The 20,680-nt window shown below is 46.9% G+C and overlaps 1 protein-coding gene across 4 annotated transcripts; it reads left to right on the plus strand.

Moving 5' to 3' along the window:
- Positions 1 to 598: 598 nt before the first annotated feature.
- GABRP (gamma-aminobutyric acid type A receptor subunit pi) lies at positions 599 to 20,680 on the plus strand. Of its 4 annotated transcripts, none has more exons than XM_033097052.1 (11): positions 599 to 776; positions 4,242 to 4,337; positions 4,821 to 4,939; positions 9,453 to 9,520; positions 10,289 to 10,506; positions 12,341 to 12,423; positions 15,142 to 15,279; positions 15,762 to 15,914; positions 16,406 to 16,602; positions 18,685 to 18,898; positions 19,798 to 20,680. In XM_033097052.1, exons 2-11 carry the CDS (start codon positions 4,285 to 4,287, stop codon positions 19,941 to 19,943), a joined length of 1,389 nt encoding a protein of 462 aa, XP_032952943.1. In that variant the 5' UTR covers positions 599 to 776; positions 4,242 to 4,284; the 3' UTR covers positions 19,944 to 20,680. The 4 variants fall into 4 exon arrangements, with proteins under 4 accessions (XP_032952943.1, XP_032952944.1, XP_032952945.1 ...); XM_033097053.1 differs by having other exon boundaries at positions 16,406 to 16,593; positions 19,798 to 20,678; XM_033097054.1 differs by lacking the exon at positions 18,685 to 18,898 and having other exon boundaries at positions 600 to 776; positions 16,406 to 16,593; positions 19,798 to 20,678.

The following is a 20,680-nucleotide window of genomic DNA, read 5'->3' on the forward strand; positions in this document are numbered from 1 at the left end:
GTAAGGGATGGGGAAGGACGGAGATATCTAGAAATCTAACTAAATTTCTCTCCCACCTCTTCCGGGTTAGCCTGCTCAGCCTCTATGCTCCATTCTTTAGACCCTTATGTTGTTTTGAAACTTCCCAGCCTGAAAAGCATGAGTTCCTGAGATCTGCAAGTCTCCTTTTATATAGACTAGGCTTTCTGTTGATCTCCAAAATGCTCTTAAGAAATGGTAAAGTCTTATCTTATGGCTGGGAAGCTGGGTACTAGAAAGATGAAGTGGCTTGCCCAAGGTCATACATCCTGCTAACTCTTGTTCCACCATACCAGGATGAAGGAACCTGAGACTCCAAATTCAGAACCTGAGACTCATCTTCCAGGCATGATTGGTGGGGTCGTGTACTTTATTTTACTTTCACGGGCCTTGATCTCAAAGGTCTTTTCTTGCTGTGGTCCGGGAGCATAGCTGACACACAACTCAGAATCAAACCCTTAGCTGCCAGCAGTCATAGCAGGAGCTGGGCGATTCCCACAGACACCCAGAGTCAGCTCAGGACTCCACCTAGGGGAGGAGCTGCGGGAGGCTCCTCCCACCGTCGGCATAGCCTGTCCTGCAGCTCTCTCTTCCTCACTGAGAGAGTCACTCCATCAGAGAGTGGCTGTGTGCTGGCATCCAGGAGGTAGGGGCTGAGGATGGGGAAAATCTCGGGGACCCAGAAGACCATGTCCTGCCTGAAAGCCCGGCCTGAAGGCCCGAAGGACCTGCCCTAACACAGCCCCGGCAGTTGCCTGGTAAGGGAACTGGTGGGCCCTCCTGGTGCTTGGAGGGAGGAGAGGAAAGGAGATCCAGAAACAAGCCTGCCGGGACTGAGGGAAGGGGGCAGGGCCTGGAACTTGCTGAGCACCGACTTTGTGTCAGGTCCCCATTGCCTGAAGAACTGCTGATAACTATCCCGTTTTACAGTGGCGAAAACTAAACCTCAGGGAGAAGTAATACAATCTCAGAGCGAGTGGCAGAACCAAGATTAGAGCTCCTTCTATCTGATGCTAGAGCCACAGGTGTTGTCTCTGCCACCAGGGCCACATGGCAACGTCACCTTCTGTGATTTTCTTAAGGAGGACCCACGGAAAAAATGCCTCCCCTCCCCTCCACCTAATTTGGGCTCCATTCCTGCTTCTCAACAAATGATTGCGTCTATGCTGAAGTGACTGGTGGCAGGGGACAGTGCCTGACTAGCAAGGAGAGGCCTGGGGTTCACAGTATTTGTGTGATGGAGGTTGTGGGGGCGGAAGTGGAATTACCTCCGCTTCTCAGAGCTAGTGCCCGGAAAGGTGCCATCGGACACCCAGATGACCCTGAAGTCCTGTGTTGAACCCTGCCCTTCCCTTGGTGAGGCCAGTCTGAGTACCCTCAAAATGACACTGCCCTCAGCTCAGCCCCTGGGTGGCAGCAGGGGGCGATATTAAAAAGAGCTTGCGCTTTGGGTTCTGAGTCAGTGGGGTCACTGAAGTCCCCACAAAAGACACGGAACGGGGAGGAGAATGGAAACTAATGTTACTGAATACTTTCTATTCTCATCTGTCAGATGGGAAAACTGAGGCCCTGAGAAGTGAAATGACGCAGGTGTGTCTGAATCCGAGTTCAAGCTCGTTCATTCATAGGAGGAGCTCGTGAAGCCTTTGGAAAAGTGAATGACGGCATGGAGGGCCTGGGAGCCACTCCACAGACCCCCTTCACTGGTGCTGGGGACAGGGGGATGGACAGGCACTGGGGAGAAGGACTAAAGGGAGAAGCTTTGAATATGGTCATTGGTGGATTGGATTGATAATGGTTTTTCTAGAGCTGCTATTTTTGATGAGTGAGAAGGAAAGTGCTGAGGTAGAGAACATGACGGAGAGCAGAAGTCTAGGAGCTCGCATGAGGGCAGAGGTTCATTACTGGTTTTGTAACAGTAAAAAATGTGGACATAACTTAGTTTTCATAAATAGGACATGTGCTCTGTAAATGTTGGTACATTGATCTCATGAAATACCTTGCAGCCATTGGAAAGAATGAGACCGATCTATGGGAACTGACATGGGACGGTGACCCTGCCATTGGGAGGGAGTGTGCGTCTTGGTTCAGTGATTAAGGTGATGGGGTCCTCTTGTCCAGATTCGATGTTGTCCCTCACCTCCTAAGTAACCTGGGGACTGTTTCTTATCCTCTCTAAGCCTCAGCTTTTGCATTTGTAAAAGGAAGAGAATGGTAGTAAGTACTTCAAAGAGTTGTAAGGATTCCAGGGGTTCTTAGCACAGGGTAAGCATGCATTAAATTGGTTTAAAGATGTTTGCTATTATTATTAAGCAAACAAAGTAAATAGCAAAAAAAATGCATGCAATTACCCCACTTTTCATTTTCAATTTTTTTCTTCATGGAAAGATATATGTGTATATAAATACGTGTGTGTGTGCATAAATAAAACTGTTGACAGTGGTTATCTTGGAGGCATGAGACTAGAGAGGAGAGGTGAGGGAGGGACTTACATTTTTTTTAATAGACTATTTTTTAAGAGAAGTTTTAGGTTCACTGCAATACTGAGCCCCCCACAAGCCCAGCCTTCCTCACTTATCAACATTTGTTAAATCGATGCAAGTACTTTGACACACCCTTGAAGCTTACACTTTTCCCTTTACACATTTCTATCTTATTTTCATTTCCATAATGAGCGTGTATTTCTTGCAAGTAAAGTTGTGTCAGTTAGGTAATGACTGAATCACACCCAAAGCCCCAGAATGACTGGACTCTGGGAAGTGGCCTGGTTCACAGCAGTAACCACTGAGGAGAGAGTCCACCCGGGCTCACCTGGGAAGGGGACCCGGGTACCGCCTGAGAGCCACCTCTGCTGTCACCAGCATGACAGTGATGGGTCCCAGGCTTGCCGGCCTGGCTGCCTGCTGCTCTCTGACAGCAGCTCCCAGCGCTGAGGAGGCCAGGCCCCTGGGCCATTCTGCCTACCCTGACGTCCTCGCCCTGCCAGTGCTCACGCAAAGCCGCTGACCGGCTTCAGAGCACCCAGGGCGGAGGTCGGGAGAGCAGCCAGTGTCCTCGGCCTGACAGAGGAGAGCACTGGGCAGTGAGGTCGCCAGGCCCGGATTCAGACTTCCCTCCGACATTCACTAGCATGGTGACCTTTCCGCGAACCTGTTTCTTCACTGCCACACAGGCACACCTCGGAGATACTAAGTTTGGGTCCAGACCACCTCGATAAAGCCAGTATCACAATAAAGCAAGTCAAAATCTTTTTACTGGTGGAGGGTGTTGCCTTCGATTTGTAAAAAAGTCACATCTATGCAGTGCAGTAACGCGAAGCAGGTAAGAAAGTGGGTAAGAGGAGGTATGCCTGTGCAGAGATTACCTGGCCCACCTCTTGAGGCCATTTCAAGGATCAAGTGGGACAGTCTGTGGGAAAGTACCTAACTCATTCATTGGCACATTGTCATGCAGGGTCTGCAGGGTCTCAGCTCCTGTTCCTCCGCACAAGAACGCAGGATGTGGTGAGGCCAGAAAGGAACACCAACAGAACCATAGATAGGGGGTTCACACCACTATATTCTCGCTGGCGGCTGGGTTGGAGACACAGGACACAGGAGCCACGTGATCCGATCAGCAATCTGCCGTCCGCTTCTCTGCCAACCAACCAACCCACTAGCTAGCTGTAATATGCCACCCACGTCTCTGCCAACCACCCAACAACCAACCCCCTAGTGCAGCCACGGCAGTTATATCAGTGGCTAATGGCTAACCAGTAGCAGCTGATGGCCAACTAGTCACAGCTGATGGCCATCTACTACCCGAGCCAGCACCTTTCCATGTGAGGCCGAGAGCCTGGAGACTGTTCTTTGGGACTCTGTCCCTACACGGAAGCCATTTCCTGTCTGCATGGCCTGTTCAACAGGTCCAGAGACTCAGATACAAAAGGACACATCTGGCGCGGTCAGGGGGAGTGTATAATTAGGGGTGTCCTTCCTGGCAAAGTTGGGACAAGCACAGGAGAAGGACAGCCTCAGACAGGTGGACCAGCTGCATTTCTGGTCCACCATTCTGGCTGGCAAGCCACTCTCTAAACAAGGTCTCAGCCGTTATTTGGGTTGGATTTAAAATGTAATCCTCCAAAATGAAGTCATTCTGGGATGGCACGCAGGATGGAGAAGCTGGGCTAAGAGGGGGTGAACCTTTGTTTGTCTGCCTCCCACCTACTCCATCTGTTTCCCCAGGTGATTCCTACTTTGGCCTTTCTCTGCACAGCAGCTTCTCAACATGAGAAACAGTCTCCACTTGACCTTCCTGTGTCTGAGCCTCTTCACTGGAAGGTGAGCTCTGCTACCCCACAGTGGCCTTGGTCTGAACTGCTCTTTGTAGACGCACCTGGTGGTGGTGGTGGTGGTGGTGGTGGTGGTGGTGGTGGTGGGGGCGGGGCGCTCTTCCTGTTTACCAATGGCAAGACAAAACCTAGTCCATTCCCCTCCCTGACACTCCAGGACAATGCAGCTTTCTGCCATTTATTCCATCTGGAGAACCCAACCTTCCAAAATGGTCATACATGGACAAACCCCTCGTGCTTTTTGGGGAGACACTTGGAGGGCTCCCAGATTACCACAACGTGACAAATGGGTAATATAAAATGCGGTGGGAGAGGGACATTCATTCAGCCGCTGAAACTCAGGTTTCTCTTAGGGAAAGTCACTGCTGATACATGGGCAGAACCACACACATGCAAACCCAAGCTCACGTTTGTGCGTACACAGCTTTGTTCACACAAACGAGCATGCACTGAAACCTGTGTTCCTTTCCAGGATGTGCAGCCAGGGGAATCGGTTTTCCATGGAGGTCAGCAGAAGTGACAAGCTCTCCCTGCCTGGCTTTGAGAATCTCACTGTAGGATATAACAAATTTCTCAGGCCCAATTTTGGAGGTAGGTCATCCTTTTTTGTCCAGGACATCAATTCAAAAGGATAGGTACAGAAGAGGGTTTCAGGAGGTTTTAGCCAACCCCATTTTCTGATCTGCGGCCTGGTAAGGATTGGCAATGATGGATGAGGACGGCTGCCCATGATTTTTCACACTACCTTGGAGAAAGCACTTTGCCTCTCCACCTGCAGGCTAAAGAAGTACTCCTCCCCACCGAGCAGCTAACTGGCGCCTCCTAACCTCTCACACACTATCTTCCTTCCGCCCCCACTTCCAGTATCATCATGCAGGGAACGTGCCATGTCTCACCAGGACTATTCCACCTGGTCTCCCTGCCTTCAGCCTGCCCCCTCAAGGCTAACCTCCATGCTGCCAGTGGGATGAGCTACCTGCCGGGGTCCTTTGCCTGATCAGAATGCCTGCCTGCGTCCCCGCATCGTCAGCATAGTCCAGAGCTCTTTGCATGGCACATACCAGGTCCTTCCCGCCCCGCCTCTACCTTTCTCCAGTCTCCTCTCCCCCAGCTCCTCTCCCTGTGCCTTTCCATGAGTGTGCCCCAAATGCTCCCTGACTTCCTTGGCCTCCATGCCTTTGCTGAGACCATTTATCTGCCAAGAAAGGCTTCTTCCAACTTCACTCCCTAGTGAAAAGCCAATTTTCCTTCACATCTCAGATCAAAGGCTTCCTCCTCTGAGAAGCCCCCCATGATGCCTCGCCCCCCCGTCCCGTTTCTTCACACTTTATTTTGAACATACCTCCAAATCACAGCCATTACCTAGTGATACTGTCACTGTCACTGGTCTGATGCCTGTCTCAGTTCTAGGCTGCAGCAACTGGGGGAGTTTTGCTTTATTGACCTCACTAAACCCAACAGCAGCTCAGTGCTTAATATATAGTAAGTTGCCAATTAACGTTGTTGAAAGAATGCAGCAAGGAGGGAGGAAATGAGACCAACCATACACCTCTACACAGAGTCTCGTCTCTATTTATAAGATGCAAGATTGAACCAAAGTGGTCTGTAATGTTTCATTACGAGGAGCAGAAAGAGTCTTGTCCTTGAACAAACTTGAGTCTGTCTCCTGGCTCTCCTGCTTGGCAGGCACCTTCACTTCCTGAGCCTCCGTTTTCCTTTCTGTGACATGGGGACATGTCACCCACCTCAGAGGGAGGACTGAATGAGGTGAAGTGTGTAACCATGAAGCGTGCTACCTGTCACACCATCAGTTGCAGTCTATTTTCATCTATTTTCCTTCCTGCTCTTCCCTTCAGGTGATAAAATCTTTTGGTTAAAGATTAGTGAGTTAGTCCAGGTCCTCTGAGGAGCAGACACTGAGGGGATTATCCGTGTTGGACACCTATTTGAACAATATCTGAGGGAATATGGGGCGGGAAAAGAGTGAAGCTGGAGAGTTATCAGACTGCAATACAGGCCTGACCCCAGGGGAAGGAGAGAGGGCGGGAAGGAAGGTTGGCTGGAGGTGTCTTCACAGCAGTGCCGTTTCGAGTGTGTTTGGAAAAGCTACCAGGGAGCCCTTGAGCCAAGGTTCCCTTCAGAGGAGTCTCCCATCTCTGCACCTTCAAGGACGGGTCTGCCTTGTATCCCTGACGGCCCTCAGCCACTGGTGGGTACTGGCCTCAACAAACGCGGTCATAGATTTCAGAGCCCAGCAGCTGGGGCCTCAGTCAATTACACCCCCGTAGTAAGAGATCTGGGACGCTTGCTCATGTCCACACAATTAGGATTGGAGGTCCTTCTGTTAAGGGATCTAGGGAGGCTTCAATCTACCCCCCTGGTTTTCCCGGGCCCACCTGACCACTAACAACGAGCACGTGAGTGCACACCCCGGTTAGGTCCACCCATCAATTTCTCTGCTTCCCAAACTCTAAACAGCCCAAGACACTGGCCTTCTTGTTCCCTGTTCACTGGTCAACAACATGTAGGTCCTTGGGCAAGGTGCTCATTCTGAACCTGGGGTGGGCCCAAGAGGATGTGAGGCCCAGATCTTCCTGGGGTGGAAATAGGGCAAGGGGTCCTCAGTCATAAATCACAACCCCAAAGCCTTTTTTGTGCCTTTTGGCACTTGGCCTTCTAAACGAACCTACATTCGTGTGGCAGCCTGGAGCCCCACGGAGGGGCTGTTGTTCTTTGTGATGTCTGTCCACCCAGGTTCTAGAACCTGAGGTCCTTAAGAGACAAGACATCCATAGGATTTTTCAGAGACTGGGGTAGACAAAGCACAGGTTTGCAAGCAAGCTCTAGTGAACACTGCCTGGGAACTGGCTTTGACCTCTTTCCTAGGAGAAAGCCGCCCTCTGGTGGCACAGCTTTTATAACTCAAGGGGAAGAGAGCAAGCTCTGGCCCATAGAAACACCAACTGAGGCAAGGCCTGGACTAGACCACCTAGAAATAAACTAAACAAAAAACACAGTGGGGCTGGAGCTCTTGTGTGTTTTCCATTCTCCACATGCCTCAGGGAGGGCAATGGCAGTGACCCACTGCCCACTGGGTTCCAGGCACTTAAAATAGATCCTTTAACCTTCCCAGCCCAACCTTTGCTGGTAGGCACTAGTAGCTCTATTTTACAGGTGAGAAACCGTAGCACAGAGAGGTTTAGCAATTTGCTCAAGGTCACATAGCTATGAAGTGGCTGGCATGGGATCCAAACAACATGACTACAAGTGTCTCCATGCAGCCTTGAGGGGCAGAAAGCCACCTAGCACCTAGCACCACAGTCCTTTAGCACCTTCCAGAGTCTGCCCTCAGAGATCTCCCCCTTTTCCACGAGGTATTAATAACAAGTATTAACTTGATTATTTTTTAATTGCACTGGTTCTAAAACGCCATTTCCAAATCCCCACCTATATTCTATGGCTTGGTTTCCTTCAGTTAATTAGGTGGCTTTGTCTGATTCCCACTGATTCAACGGTTTTAAGCTTCTTTTAATTCCACGTCTCCTCTTCCTGGTTAATGCATTGCCACAGTCCCCTGAGGCGCCCCCACTATTTATCGCAAATGAATGCTATTGCATCTCTTAACCTGGTGAGCAAAGTTGTGCCTTTTCCAGAATTAGCTAGGATTATGGAAGACAGGAGGAAAGGAAGGGAAATGCCATTTCCTCAGCGCCTATTATTCCGTGACAGACACACCATGCTGGCAGCTTGTACAGATAACTATTTTTGAGCACCTTCTGGAGGCCCAGCTGGGCAAGCACTCTGTGTACGTCCCGTCTTGCACCACCTTGCAAAGAAGCCATCACACGCCTCATCTCTTTGCCCCTCCCACGACCCTGTGGTATCCCGTGGTATCCCCACTTACGGGAGAGAAAACTGCAGTTATGACAGATTTGGTAACTTTTCCCAGGTCACCGAGCTGGGATCACACTCACATCTTTCTGAATCTTGGGCTTTTCTTCCACATCTCCAATCTAAAGAGGAGGAAACGTCCCCGGCCGGGCCTGGCTTCTGAGAATGGGGGTGCCAAGGCCTCAGTCTCGAGAGCTAAGACTGGAACTCTCGGGGGTTTGGCCCGTCTGCCGAAATTCCAGGACTGAGGCCTTATGTCTGTACACCAGCCCAAGAAGGGAAGGTTCTGGAATTCTAAGTAGTTTAGGGCTCCTGAAGAGTAAAGGAAGAGGAGGGAAGTGTCAGGAGGTGAGCAAGTTCAACCATGCGCTGTCTTGAATGCCATCTTGTGGCAAATTTACTTCACTGAGGGGGAAAAGATACCTGTGCACAAGTTCCCAATCTCCATTACGTCCCTAAATTATTAGTGCCTTGCAAGCTCCGTAGGAAAAATCCTGCAGGTATGAAATAGCAAGCACCACTGCACCCTTTAAAATACACACCAACGAATACAGTGTGGCCTCTCTTCTATATTAGTATTAAGCTAACTATATATTTGTGCGCTGTTTTTCATACAAAAGGGAGCCACACACTCCACAATTGTTCCTCCTGAGATGGGAAGGACAGAAATTCAACATGTACTTTATATACTTCTAGAGCATTTACAATTTTTCAATAGGCAAGTGTTACTTTTGCAATTTTCTAATTTAAAAAATAATTTTTTTTTAAAGATTTTATTGGGGAAGGGGAACAGGACTTTATTGGGGAACAGTGTGTACTTCCAGGTTGTACTTCCAGAGTCAAGTTGTTGTCCTTTTAATCTTAGTTGTGGAGGGTGCCGTTCAGCTTCAAGTTGTTGTCCTTTCAGTCTTAGTTGTGGAGGGCGCAGCTTAGCTCCAGGTGCCGTGTTCAATCTTAGTTGCAGGGGGTGAACGAAGCCCACCATCCCTTGCGGGACTCGAGGAGTTGAACCGGCAACCTTGTGGTTGAGAGCCCACTGGCCCATGTGGGAATCGAACCGGCAGCCTTCGGAGTTAGGAGCATGCAGCTCTAACCACCTGAGCCACTGGGCCGGCCCCTAAAAAAAAATTTTGCTAATGTCGTGTTGGGAAACCTTCTATTAGTGTTTCTATGGAAGTTTTTCTGTTTGTTTTTTTTTTTTCTTCAATCTTAGGAGAACCAGTTCAGATAGCCCTGACTCTGGATATTGCAAGTATTTCTAGTATTTCAGAGAGTAACATGGTAAGTGTGGCCCCTTCATCTCCCACCCCAGGAGCCCCTCTCCTGTGTTTACTGGGGATACACTTTCTAGCTACTCAAAAACAGAACAGAGACTGACAGCCCTCCTGCACTTGAGATGGCAGAAAGTGGGGACCTATCCCAAAACTCAAGACAATGGAAGATTCCTGTAAAAACAGATCTTCTGAGTATCAGGAGGAAAGTGGATTCAGAGCGGAGAAACGAGGGAGTGGAGTGGGTACATTTGGTGAGGGATTGGGGCAAAGAATGAAAGTGCAGCGGGGAAGCCTGAATATCCCAAGGTCCCTCACAGAGCCAGAGACAAGCTGATGAAAACCGACAATCACGTAATTGCTTTCAACCATCCTCTCACTTAAGAGAACATGTTCCAGACAAGTTGACAGTAAGGGCAGTTTGTGTCCACAGGGGGGGGCCCACTGCTCATTCAGGGTAAATCCCAGACAACCTAAACACTTAGCTCACCAAAACCTTCAACAGTTTGGTGGGGCAGTTTGGTGGGGCCTTCGTGGTGGGGGACACGGGAGGCCCTGGTCACGCTCCTTGGGGGTTCCTCTTAGGTGGTGGGAGTCATCACCTAGAACACATAAGGTGCTTTGTTCTCTTACGGCTACAGGCCGCTGCCCCATCTTTTCTCACCAGTGTGTACTATGGTGAGTACTCTGGACCTAAGTGGAGGTAGGAGGAAGGCCTGACCCCTTCCGATTTCAGAATCTTTCTCTCCCCATCCCGTTTTACCCGGGGTTCCCTCAGGACTACACAGCCACCATCTACCTCCGACAGCGCTGGACGGACCAGCGGCTGGTGTTTGAAGGTAACAAGAGCGTCACTCTGGATGCCCGCCTCGTGGAGTTCCTCTGGGTGCCGGACACGTACATTGTGGAGTCCAAGAAGTCCTTCCTCCATGAAGTCACGGTGGGAAACAGGCTCATCCGCCTCTTCTCCAACGGCACCGTCCTGTATGCGCTCAGGTAACTGGGCTCCTGCAGCCTCCCGGGGGGAGGGGAAACAGCTGGACGACAAGGCTGGAAGAGTGCGTCTTACGTAGGTCTGACCAGCACTCAGAAACCGTGCTGAGGTCCCACCCTTCCCGTGCTCCTGCCTCCTGAGATCCTTGTTCCCACAACAGAAGGGCCCTCTCTCCATTCAGTCTGGTTTAAGAAGCATCTACTGAGCGACGGCTCTGGGCCAGGTCCTTACACAGACACAAGCCACGGAAGTCCAGGGTGATAGGGGCCCACGGAGGAGAGTAGGTTAGTGGTTTGGGTGATGGCAGAGGATGCTTTCACAGGTCTCTGCATTAGTAAGGGAAGATGTAAGGGGGACAGCAAGAGCAAACAGAGAGGTCCATACAAGGAACTTTCCTTTCGTGGGCTCAGTGGGGTTGGCGTAGCTCCAGAATGAATCTTCACTTGTCTGAGTCGTTTTTACACCACAATCAAAGCACAGTGCCCCATGTCCTCTGCCACCTGCAGCCAAGGGCTCCCCCTTTGCCTCTTCCCCAAATCCCTGAGGCCAAAAGTTCCTCACACCCAACTGTTCATCAAGCCACTCCTTGGCCGAACCTAGGAAAAGTGCCCCCTAGGTGCTGCGTGAGGTCGGACACAGGGAGGCGCCTCACTGCTTGTGCAAGGGCTGTGCAAACCTAAGGTTCCCAGAGGCCTTGGGGAGAAGCCCGGAACCAAATGTTCATGGGGCTAATCTTTAATCCCAACTAAGGGGCTGAAGTCATGAAACAAAGACTGAGCTAACCAATAAATGAATTTCTAGATTATTCTTCTGACACTCTTCAGCTGCACTGCATTTTGCAAACACCAGCCAAAACCCCAAGTCCTCTTCCAAGAAGCCTAACTAGACCTCTCCCTTGAACCCAACTGCAATCAACATTCATGCCCCGCTTCCACATGCTCGCACAGCATATATACAGGCGTGTGTGTGTGCATACACGTGTGTCTATCTGTATTACGGCACATAATACAACCTGTTGTGTACAATGGATGAGGGTAAGAGCCTGGCTCTAGAGTCAGATTGGAGACAAGACCCTGCTCTGTGACTGTAGGCAAGTTTTGACTCGCTGAGCCTCAGTTTCCCCAGCAGCTAAAGGAGAATAGTAATATTTCCTACCTCAGAAAGCAGCTACAGAAATTCAAAGACATAATGCACACAAAGCACTGAGCCCAGGGACTGCTCACAGTAAGCCCTTGGTAAGTAACAGCTGTCGTTAGTCTCTGTCCCCTGAAAGGAGGTGAGTTTCCTATAGGTGGCACCATGCCGTAATCATTTCCCCTTTCCCCAAGCACCCAGCTTAATAAATAAAGGTGCCTAATAAAATTGTGTGCCACCGAAGAAAAAGGAAGATAAAGGTCTGCCAATCGAAATCTCTGCTATCAGGGCTTACCTGACGTTTAATCGAACGTCTCTGGGTGTGGGTCCTTAATAGCCACGACGCCTGACCGTAGTGACAGTGATCTCTGTTCTATCTCCTCACGGTTTGTCATGAGGATTAAAATTTAAAACCGGATGCGAAAGCATCTCAAAGAAGCCAGTGAGTGATTCTGTTTGGCAATATCATAAGTTTGCTTCTGAACTATCAACATTCCAGCTTCCTCCATTCTGGACCCCAGCTTTACCCGCGTCTCACAGGGAGTGCTTAGCACAGAAATCCTCAGGAATGCAGGCTCTTGGTCACACGTTCACCGTCGGGGGCAGAGTGAAAGTCTGCTTGGAGGGGCCCTTACCAGGGAATGCAAGCCTTCTGTAAGCGTCCTCATCACGCTGAGGATGAACCCATTTTTCCTTTCTTAGAATCACGACGACAGTTGCCTGTAACATGGACCTGTCTAAATACCCCATGGACACACAGACATGCCAGTTGCAACTGGAAAGCTGTGAGTATATATCCCGCAGCCCCCTGAGATGATTTTCCTGAGTGACTCAGATCTGTGTATTCATGAAGAGCAGCCTAGACATCGCGGCCTTTCTTTTCCTGATGTTGATTATGACAGATTTGGCCCTTCTGACTGTATGTCCAGAGAGATTCAGAGACCGCTCAAAGACAAATTTTCCAAAATTTCATTTTTTGGAGAGGACCATCGTGCATTGGCACCAAATATTTCCACCTAAGAGTGGACAAGACAGCCAAGGAAATGGCAGTCAATAGGACTAGCAGTTGGACTCAGAATCTGCTAAGGCCTGGAAACCAGAAAGAACACAGCAGAGATCAGAAACGACAAACATACAAAGCAATCATTGACATTTACCGCACAACTGCTTCCAACTTCTAAAAGCAATTGCTTGATATATATAAAGCTTAACACAGTAATACCGATAAGTGGGCATCTGAACGGCAATCTGGGGATTTGCCTATAATGAAGAACAAGCATTTACTCTAAGTTGATGTGTGTCAAATGGCACGGCTAAACAATAGCGATTGTTCCTTGGTAAACTACTGTGCAATGCCCACGAAACTTGGGGAAGTGGTAGCTGTGACAGGTGTCCTGAGAAAACAGTGCCACCCATAGGAGTCCTTAAAGAATCAAGGCACAGCTTACCTAAGGAGGAAAAAGTAGAGCCAAGTGCTGGAGACCAGTGGACACTCCTCGCCTGAGGACACAAGTGGCCACCATTTAAGAAGCACAACCATTATAAGGCAGCAGTCATTTTTTCAGAGGCTGACATTTAATTAAAGACTCAGACGGGCAGATTAATTACCTTATTGATTAAATGCATGGAAAACCTTCTTGAAGCAGTACAGCTGCTGGGGGCAGAATAAAACTTGAGGTTATCAAAATGAGAACTCATTTTCAGCCCCACATGGCAAAAGTAATTGCCCTCCATGTGTAGCTGTTCTCATCTCAAATCCCAGGGGTGAGATTCTCCTGGAAACTTCAGCACACTGCTTGCACAAATACCATCCCCAATGAGCAGAGGAAGCTTTCACTGAATGTTTATTAGCAGTTCTTTGGGTACAGAAACCTCAGCAAGCGTGTTTTTTTCCTGAACACCATTCCTACAGAAGAACTGACACCACCCCACAAAGCAGTGTCCACGCAGGAGGTTGTACGATTCACTTTTTTAGATACTTTTTGTTTCTTTGGCATCCAACATCTATTTGGACAGCTAATTCCCAGTAAATGTGGGGGTGCTTCTAAGAGAAAGGCCACAGATAGCTTTGACCTGGGAATCCTCTAGGAGCTCATGACTACTTCTCCGCCCTTTAAAGGGGAGATAACCGCTGCTGGACAGTGGACACCATAACTGAGATTCCTCAAAGGATGAGTCCCAACGCTGGCATTCTCTTCCCAGTAGCCTGGGAAAACTTTTAAGATCACAGGTGCGGGAACCACTGGGCTTTTCCCGTCACTGGCTGTGTAACTTTGGCTGAGTAGGCCCAGCTTCTCTGGACCTCAGCTTCCTTGTCAGTGAAATAGGAAAAATAAAGTATCTGACTCAAGGAGTTATTTTTTTAAACAGCCTTATCGAGGCAAATTTGCACAGCATAAAATGCACCCATTTGAAGTGTACTAGTCAAAGATGTTTGGTCACTGGGCTGAGTTGTGCAGCCGTTGCCGTGTTTTATTGCTAGGACGTTCCCATCACCCAAAGAGACCGGTCTGCTCATTTACAGTCGCTCCCATTGCCACCAACAGCCCCCAGGCAACCGCTAACCTACTTTCTGTTTCTGTGAGTTTGCCTTTTCTGGATATTTCCTATACATGGGATCGATACAGTATGTGGTCTCTTGCATCTGGTTTCTTTAATGGAAGCATAGTGTTTTTGAGGTCCATCCATGTTGGAGCACGTGTCAGTACTTCATTCCTTTTTATTGCTTCATTCCTTGATAGTCCATACACAAGATACAAGCTATACAGTGTCTCTGGCTGGTTTTCACCTTTTAGCTATTGTGAGCACAGCAGCTGTGAACACTTGTGCACAAGTCTTTTTGTGGACATGATTTGATTTCTCTTGGGCAGGTGTTTAGGAGTGAATGCTGGGTTAAATGGTAAATTATATATGTGTGTATATTATATACTATATATTACATACATATATACTACATGTGTGTCTCAACAGTAAGATCTATCTCAATTTCAGAAAATGTAGAAAAAAAGAAGAAAAAAGAAATGTTTACCTTGCAAGTTGGTGAGAACATTGAAGCCATAATGTGTAAAGGACCTAACATAAATATTTAATAAAAGGCAGCTATTATTGTTATTTTTAACTATATTAGTAAAAGTGCTTTGAGATTTATCAAACGCCTATGTTTACAGACATCAATAACGTGGCAGCTGCTGGTGTTTAGGTCTTGTTTTTGCATTTATGCCAATGTGGACATACGAACAGACCGATTATAAAGTTCCCGAGAACACTGCCGGAGCGGTCAGACGGTCCTGAAAGGCACAGATATGTGTCCAAAAATTATTTAGATAAGGAGGGCGGCTTATCATCTACCAGATCCGTCCAATGCTTAGCATAGAACCAGTTCTCTACTGAAGGCAAATAGCCCCATCTCATCCTGAGCGATACTGCACTTACACTTGCGAAATCATGCAGAGTTTTACATGGGCTCATCCAGGGACTCAACGCCACTCTGTTTGACTTGCCAGGGGGTTATGATGGAAACGACGTGCAGTTCAGCTGGCTGAGAGGCAACGACTCTGTGCGTGGCCTGGAAAACTTGCGGCTTGCTCAATATACCATCCAGCAGTATTTCACCTTAGTCACCAGATCGCAACAGGAAACAGGTAACTGGCAGGACAAATTGTACAAAAGCTAAAGAACCAGGTTGCATTCTAAGTCAGAAATATCATCTGTTCTCTCCTTTATCCCTTGGGGGCCCAGGAACCCCTTTGCAGGGTGGTGGGGCAACAGCGTCTGGGCTTGGCACTTTCACCTGCTCCACAGCCAGGACTGAAATGGCCCCAAGAGACTCACAGTCTAGTAGTGAGGTTGATGGGAAGGAAACCAGAAGTTACGATGCTGCAGGAAGGAAGATTATGATAGAGAAAGACACAAGAAGAGGATCACGGTGGGGGGCATCAGCACCCTTATAAACCCCACTCTACACAAGAGCATTTTCTTTTGGTGAAACCATAAAGACGGTTCACGATTAACTAGGTGTTGGTGAATAGCAGATGGCTTAATGTGAATATAGCTGAATTAAACACCCCACAGGGAAACCACTCTGCTGAGCAGACATGGTTTCCTATCTCGTTTACCCTATCAGGAAATTATACGCGATTGGTCCTGCAGTTTGAGCTTCGGAGGAATGTCCTGTATTTCATTTTGGAAACCTATGTTCCTTCTACTTTCTTGGTGGTGTTATCCTGGGTTTCGTTTTGGATCTCTCTAGATTCTGTTCCTGCAAGGACTTGCATTGGTAAGTAGCAACAGGACTTTGCTAAGAACTGGGTTATCAGGTCTTTCTGTTTTTTTCTTTCCTTCTACCATTGTTTTCATTGATATTCAAAGGGCAATTTCAGGAGTTGGTTTCTTAAGAGATTCTTTTACAGAGAGAAAGAGAGACAGAGAGACACAAAAAGAGATTACTTTAGAAGTAGTGCATTTTTAAACTTACGCTTTATAGTGACAGGTAAGGGAGAATTGTGATTAGAGGGGTTATGAAGTTATTTTGCAGGCTGAACACCCCCTTTGAATGAGAAGACAGAAGGCAAAACATTCAGAAAACCATATCGTTCATATCTGTGCAAAATGGATAAATTAACCCTCTTCCAGATTTTTCAAAATGAGCTACGTTCCATTTCTGAATCCTGTTCCCCCCTTGCCAAGTCCTGGATGGAGACAGTCTACCAGGTAACAGTAGTGGTCACTGGCCACTGACGTGGGGGCGTGGCCAACCTGTTTTCCCAGGAGTCACCACCGTATTGTCAATGACCACACTGATGATTGGGTCCCGGACCTCTCTTCCCAACACCAACTGCTTCATAAAGGCCATCGACGTGTACCTGGGGATCTGCTTTAGCTTCGTGTTTGGAGCCTTACTGGAATACGCGGTTGCCCACTACAGCTCCTTACAGCAGATGGCAGCCAAAGATAGGGTAAGAATTGTGAGTGTCCTGTATATGATTTCCTCACTATGCTACGTGCTGGTCTGCAGAGATGACCCAGACGTGTTTCCTGCCCCTGTCCCGTGATTCTCTTTGCTCCACTGATTCTCATCCTTGTTCAGGGGGAAGTTTCTGGAAGTCATGACACCTTTTGAAAAAGACTGTCCTTTTTGGCAAATACAATGAGATACGAATATGCTTAATTTTCCAGCAGAAAATAACTATGTTATCTGTATACAACACGAAGTCAAAACTACAAGAACAGGCATCCATGAAAAACCCAATGTCAAACCAAACATGATCAGCTGCTTACAAGTTTCAGATTAATATGTATTTACTATGCAACTCTTGTGTCACATTCTTGTTTCCTTAAATTATGGTTTACTGAAAAAGGTATGAAAAAAATCAAAGTATGGTTAACTTCTGGATTAGCATTATTTTTCTGCTAACTGGAAAGCTGCCACTATCTGATTTAGCAGTGAAACACCAGGGTCCAGCTCTCAGAATAATAACAATGACTGTTATCTATTGAGCACTTACACGTGCCAGAGACAGGAACAAGCCCTTTGCAAATATTATATTATTTAAAATGCTTATAACAACCCAGCAAGGCTATTTCCATTTTATAGTTGTGAAATCTGAAGTACAGGAAGTGTAAGTGACTTTTCCCAGGGGACACAGATAGTGAAGAGGTAGAGCTGGGATTTGAACCCCAATCTGCTTGGCTCCAAAGCCCAGCACTTAATCTGTTACTCCCACTTGGGGTGGGCAATGGGCTATGCTTGTAATTATTGTTCTCTTGTAGGCCCACAGAACCCTGGGATTCTTTGGAAGCCCAATTTTATAGACTTTGGCATATGAAAGTTCATGCTAACACGCAAAAAAAAAAAAAAAAAAAAAGATAGGGATCTAATACAGAAGAGGTACCCACCTTCAGCAAAGTGCCAGTACTGCAGAGGGTCTAATGTGAGAAAATGAGGGATCAAAAGATCCCAAAGACCTTTTCCCTTGTGTTTGACTGCTGTGAACAATGTTTCACACAGTTGTATCACCCAAGTACCAAAGACAAAGTTGATCATAGGTGCCAGCCAAAAAAGAATATGGATTTCATTTATTTTATGCCCTGTAGGTTTCCTTAAGGGGACAACAGTTAATTACCAAAAAATAAATAAATAAATAAATAAAATAAATCTGGATTTGGTACATTGGCAAAAAGGGAATTGGAGGATTTCTGAGATCCTTTACTGAAGACACCAGAAAACCCTTATTTTGCCATGTGTGTAATAGTAGCTTCACAAAAGAGTACTTGCTATGTGCCAAGCTACTGATCAACATCCCCTCAAATAGGTACCATTATTATTCTGATTTTACTGTTTAGTATCCTGCCACTCAGAGAGGTGAGGTAACTCATCCAAGACTCCACATCTAGTAAGTGGTTTGGCCAAGGATCCAAATTACACGCTCTCTGACTTCACTACGCTCCCCACATCTTATGTCACCCCAGCCATGTTGGAGAATGCCAACTCCCTGGAATTTCAGGGAGTATCACTGTATCTGTGCAGCAAAGACATGGAGATACTGCTGATTTCTGTTATCTTTCAATCAATTACTCCCTTCTCCCTCGAATAGATTGGGATTCATCACACACCTGTTCAATGCTTTACATCATTTATACCATTTAATCTTCCCATCAGTCTCATGAGGTAGGTATTAACATGATCACCATTTTGCAGATAAGGAAGTCAAGTTTTAAAGGGATTATGTGACTAAAATTTCACAACAGTGACAGAATGGGATTTGAACCCAGGTCAGCTAACTTCAAAGCCTGAGAAGTAGCGTTTAGCACACAGCTCTGCTTGTCTAATCTGTGCAATGGTTATTCTTCCCATTATGCAAGCTGATGACCTAGGAACCGTGCCTGGCAGCAGGCTAACAGGACTGCCAAGTCTGGCTTGGTGGACAGTTTCTGAGTCTCTCCATTAAACCTATGTATTCGATACTTAGACCTCAAAACATATGTATGCCCACTTATTAGTTTTGTGGAGTCAAGGCTTTCAGCTAAGTGCGCTGTCTCTGAACTAGGGGATGCCGAAGGGCGTGGAAGAAGTCAACATCACTAACATCATCAACAGCTCCATCTCCAGCTTGAAACGGAAGATCAGCTTTGCCACCATTGAAATTTCTGGGGATAACGTTGACTACAGCAACTTGACTATGAAAACCAGTGACAAGTTCAAGTTTGTCTTTCGAGATAAGATGGGCAGGATTGTGGATTATTTCACGATTCAAAACCCCAGTAATGTTGATCGATATTCTAAGCTCCTATTTCCTTTGATTTTTATGCTAGCCAACGTATTCTACTGGGCATACTACATGTATTTTTAAGAGTATGTAGAATTGTCTGCATGCCATAAGTCTTCAACAAAACAAGGGAATGATGTAAATTCCCAAGTGTGCACCCTAACCCAATGACGTTACAAATGACTAAAGTAACAAGTTAGCATTTTTCCTCAAAGGGTGGACCCCCAACCATTATTTAAGCCGTATAGAAGTCCTAGCGTTACAGAGTCTTGTAATAGAAACATCAATCCATTCCTTTTTTATCTTTACGAAAGACATCCCCATGGAGCCTGATTACAAACCTACTCAGGGTTGGCTGACTGCTCAGTGGCTCCCTGGTCTGCATTTACCTCGTATAAAAAATGAGAAAGAGGCCATTACATGTATTGAGTGACCCTCGAGTATCAGGGGTTATTTCTAAATTAATCATACATGCTATTTATTAAATCTCTGCAGTGCTTACAAAATGCATTGTTGCCTATTTAGGGAGTAACATTTTCTAACTTTTGTTTTTGATTAAAATGAAATGTGGGCCTAAGTCCATTCACTGGAAGTCGCTGTACTAACTCAATACCAAGATGAGTTTTTATACAGTACTTAATACCACAGCAGAACTGTTCCCAAATTCCAATAAGTCCTACCATTGAAAAGGCAAACGTAAGTGAAGAAAATTTTAGTGGCTCCATAATCTCAGTTTGAAGTCCCCAAATTGGAAGGGCTCTGGGCTTTAATTCCCCATTTTACATGCCTGATCCTTTTGGTATTATACTCACGCCAATCCTAAACAGTGCTGAAGCCCTTTCCCCATATCAGGAAATGAAACGGAAGATTGTTTTGTTGTTTTACTTAGTCTAGGAGTCTCAATATGGACGGTTGCCACCAACTCTTGCAGCATCGAGTCCGTTTCTATCTGCTACTCTTTCCCGGCAGCAGACCCCCTGCATCCTTCTAAGAGGAGCTTTTATCTCTATGCTCTAATGACCAGGAGTGATGCTTATTAGATAACGAGCTACATTTCCTAGGAACAAGTGGCTCAGCACTAGTAAGCTTGGCCACGCTCATGGCCCTGACCTTCCAAGCTGGACTGCTTTGAGTGGCTTCTCCTGCACGAACAGGAGAATGTTGGCCCTCTGTCCTGAACTTTCTGAGTTAACAGCGGGACTTGAATCAGAACCTACACTGAGGCTGCAGGTCAACTGTCTTTTCCAAGTCCAGCCACTCTCCCCCTAAAATAAGAAGCACAAACATGCCTCTCTCCTCGCTCCTTGACCAAGCTCGGCCAACAGCACTGTAAGAGGTGATGTGTGATGGTGCAATGATAAAGGTTTCCCGTTCCACCTCAACCACTTAAAGAAACTTGCTGTCTTTAATTCTTTAGCTTCCTTTTCTAATAAATGTATGTCTTTAAGCTTCCTTCCAGAAATAAACCAGGGCTTTGTAAGATCATCTTTCCTCTATCACCCCCTGTACCACATTCTTTTTCCCATTCTTTTTCCCATTATGATACTTCTCACAATTCAGTTTCTATGGGTTTGATCACCTCCGCCTTCAACAAAATGTTTCTTATGGGAATGGAGGGATTAAACGAAGTGGAATGTGGTTGTATGGTTCAAGTATATTTGTGATTTAAAAAAATAGGTTTAAAAGAAAATATCTCTGAAACCCCCTTCAAGCATTATATAAAGAAAACTGTAAATCTATGAAGCTGTGAAATAAATATAGCATATTAGCTACCCAC

Source organism: Rhinolophus ferrumequinum, chromosome 24 (genome assembly GCF_004115265.2).
Source record: "Rhinolophus ferrumequinum isolate MPI-CBG mRhiFer1 chromosome 24, mRhiFer1_v1.p, whole genome shotgun sequence".
Lineage (NCBI taxonomy): Eukaryota > Metazoa > Chordata > Mammalia > Chiroptera > Rhinolophidae > Rhinolophus > Rhinolophus ferrumequinum.

What these genes read in the sequence shown, in the direction of transcription:
- GABRP (XM_033097052.1), top strand. Translation starts at nt 4,285, where the DNA reads ATGAGAAACAGTCTCCACTTGACCTTCCTGTGTCTGAGCCTCTTCACT. An exon ending in CTGAGCCTCTTCACTGGAAG is followed by an intron (nt 4,338 to 4,820) that starts GTGAGCTCTGCT and finishes GTTCCTTTCCAG; the next exon opens with GATGTGCAGCCAGGGGAATC. An exon ending in CCAGTTGCAACTGGAAAGCT is followed by an intron (nt 12,424 to 15,141) that starts GTGAGTATATAT and finishes TTGACTTGCCAG; the next exon opens with GGGGTTATGATGGAAACGAC.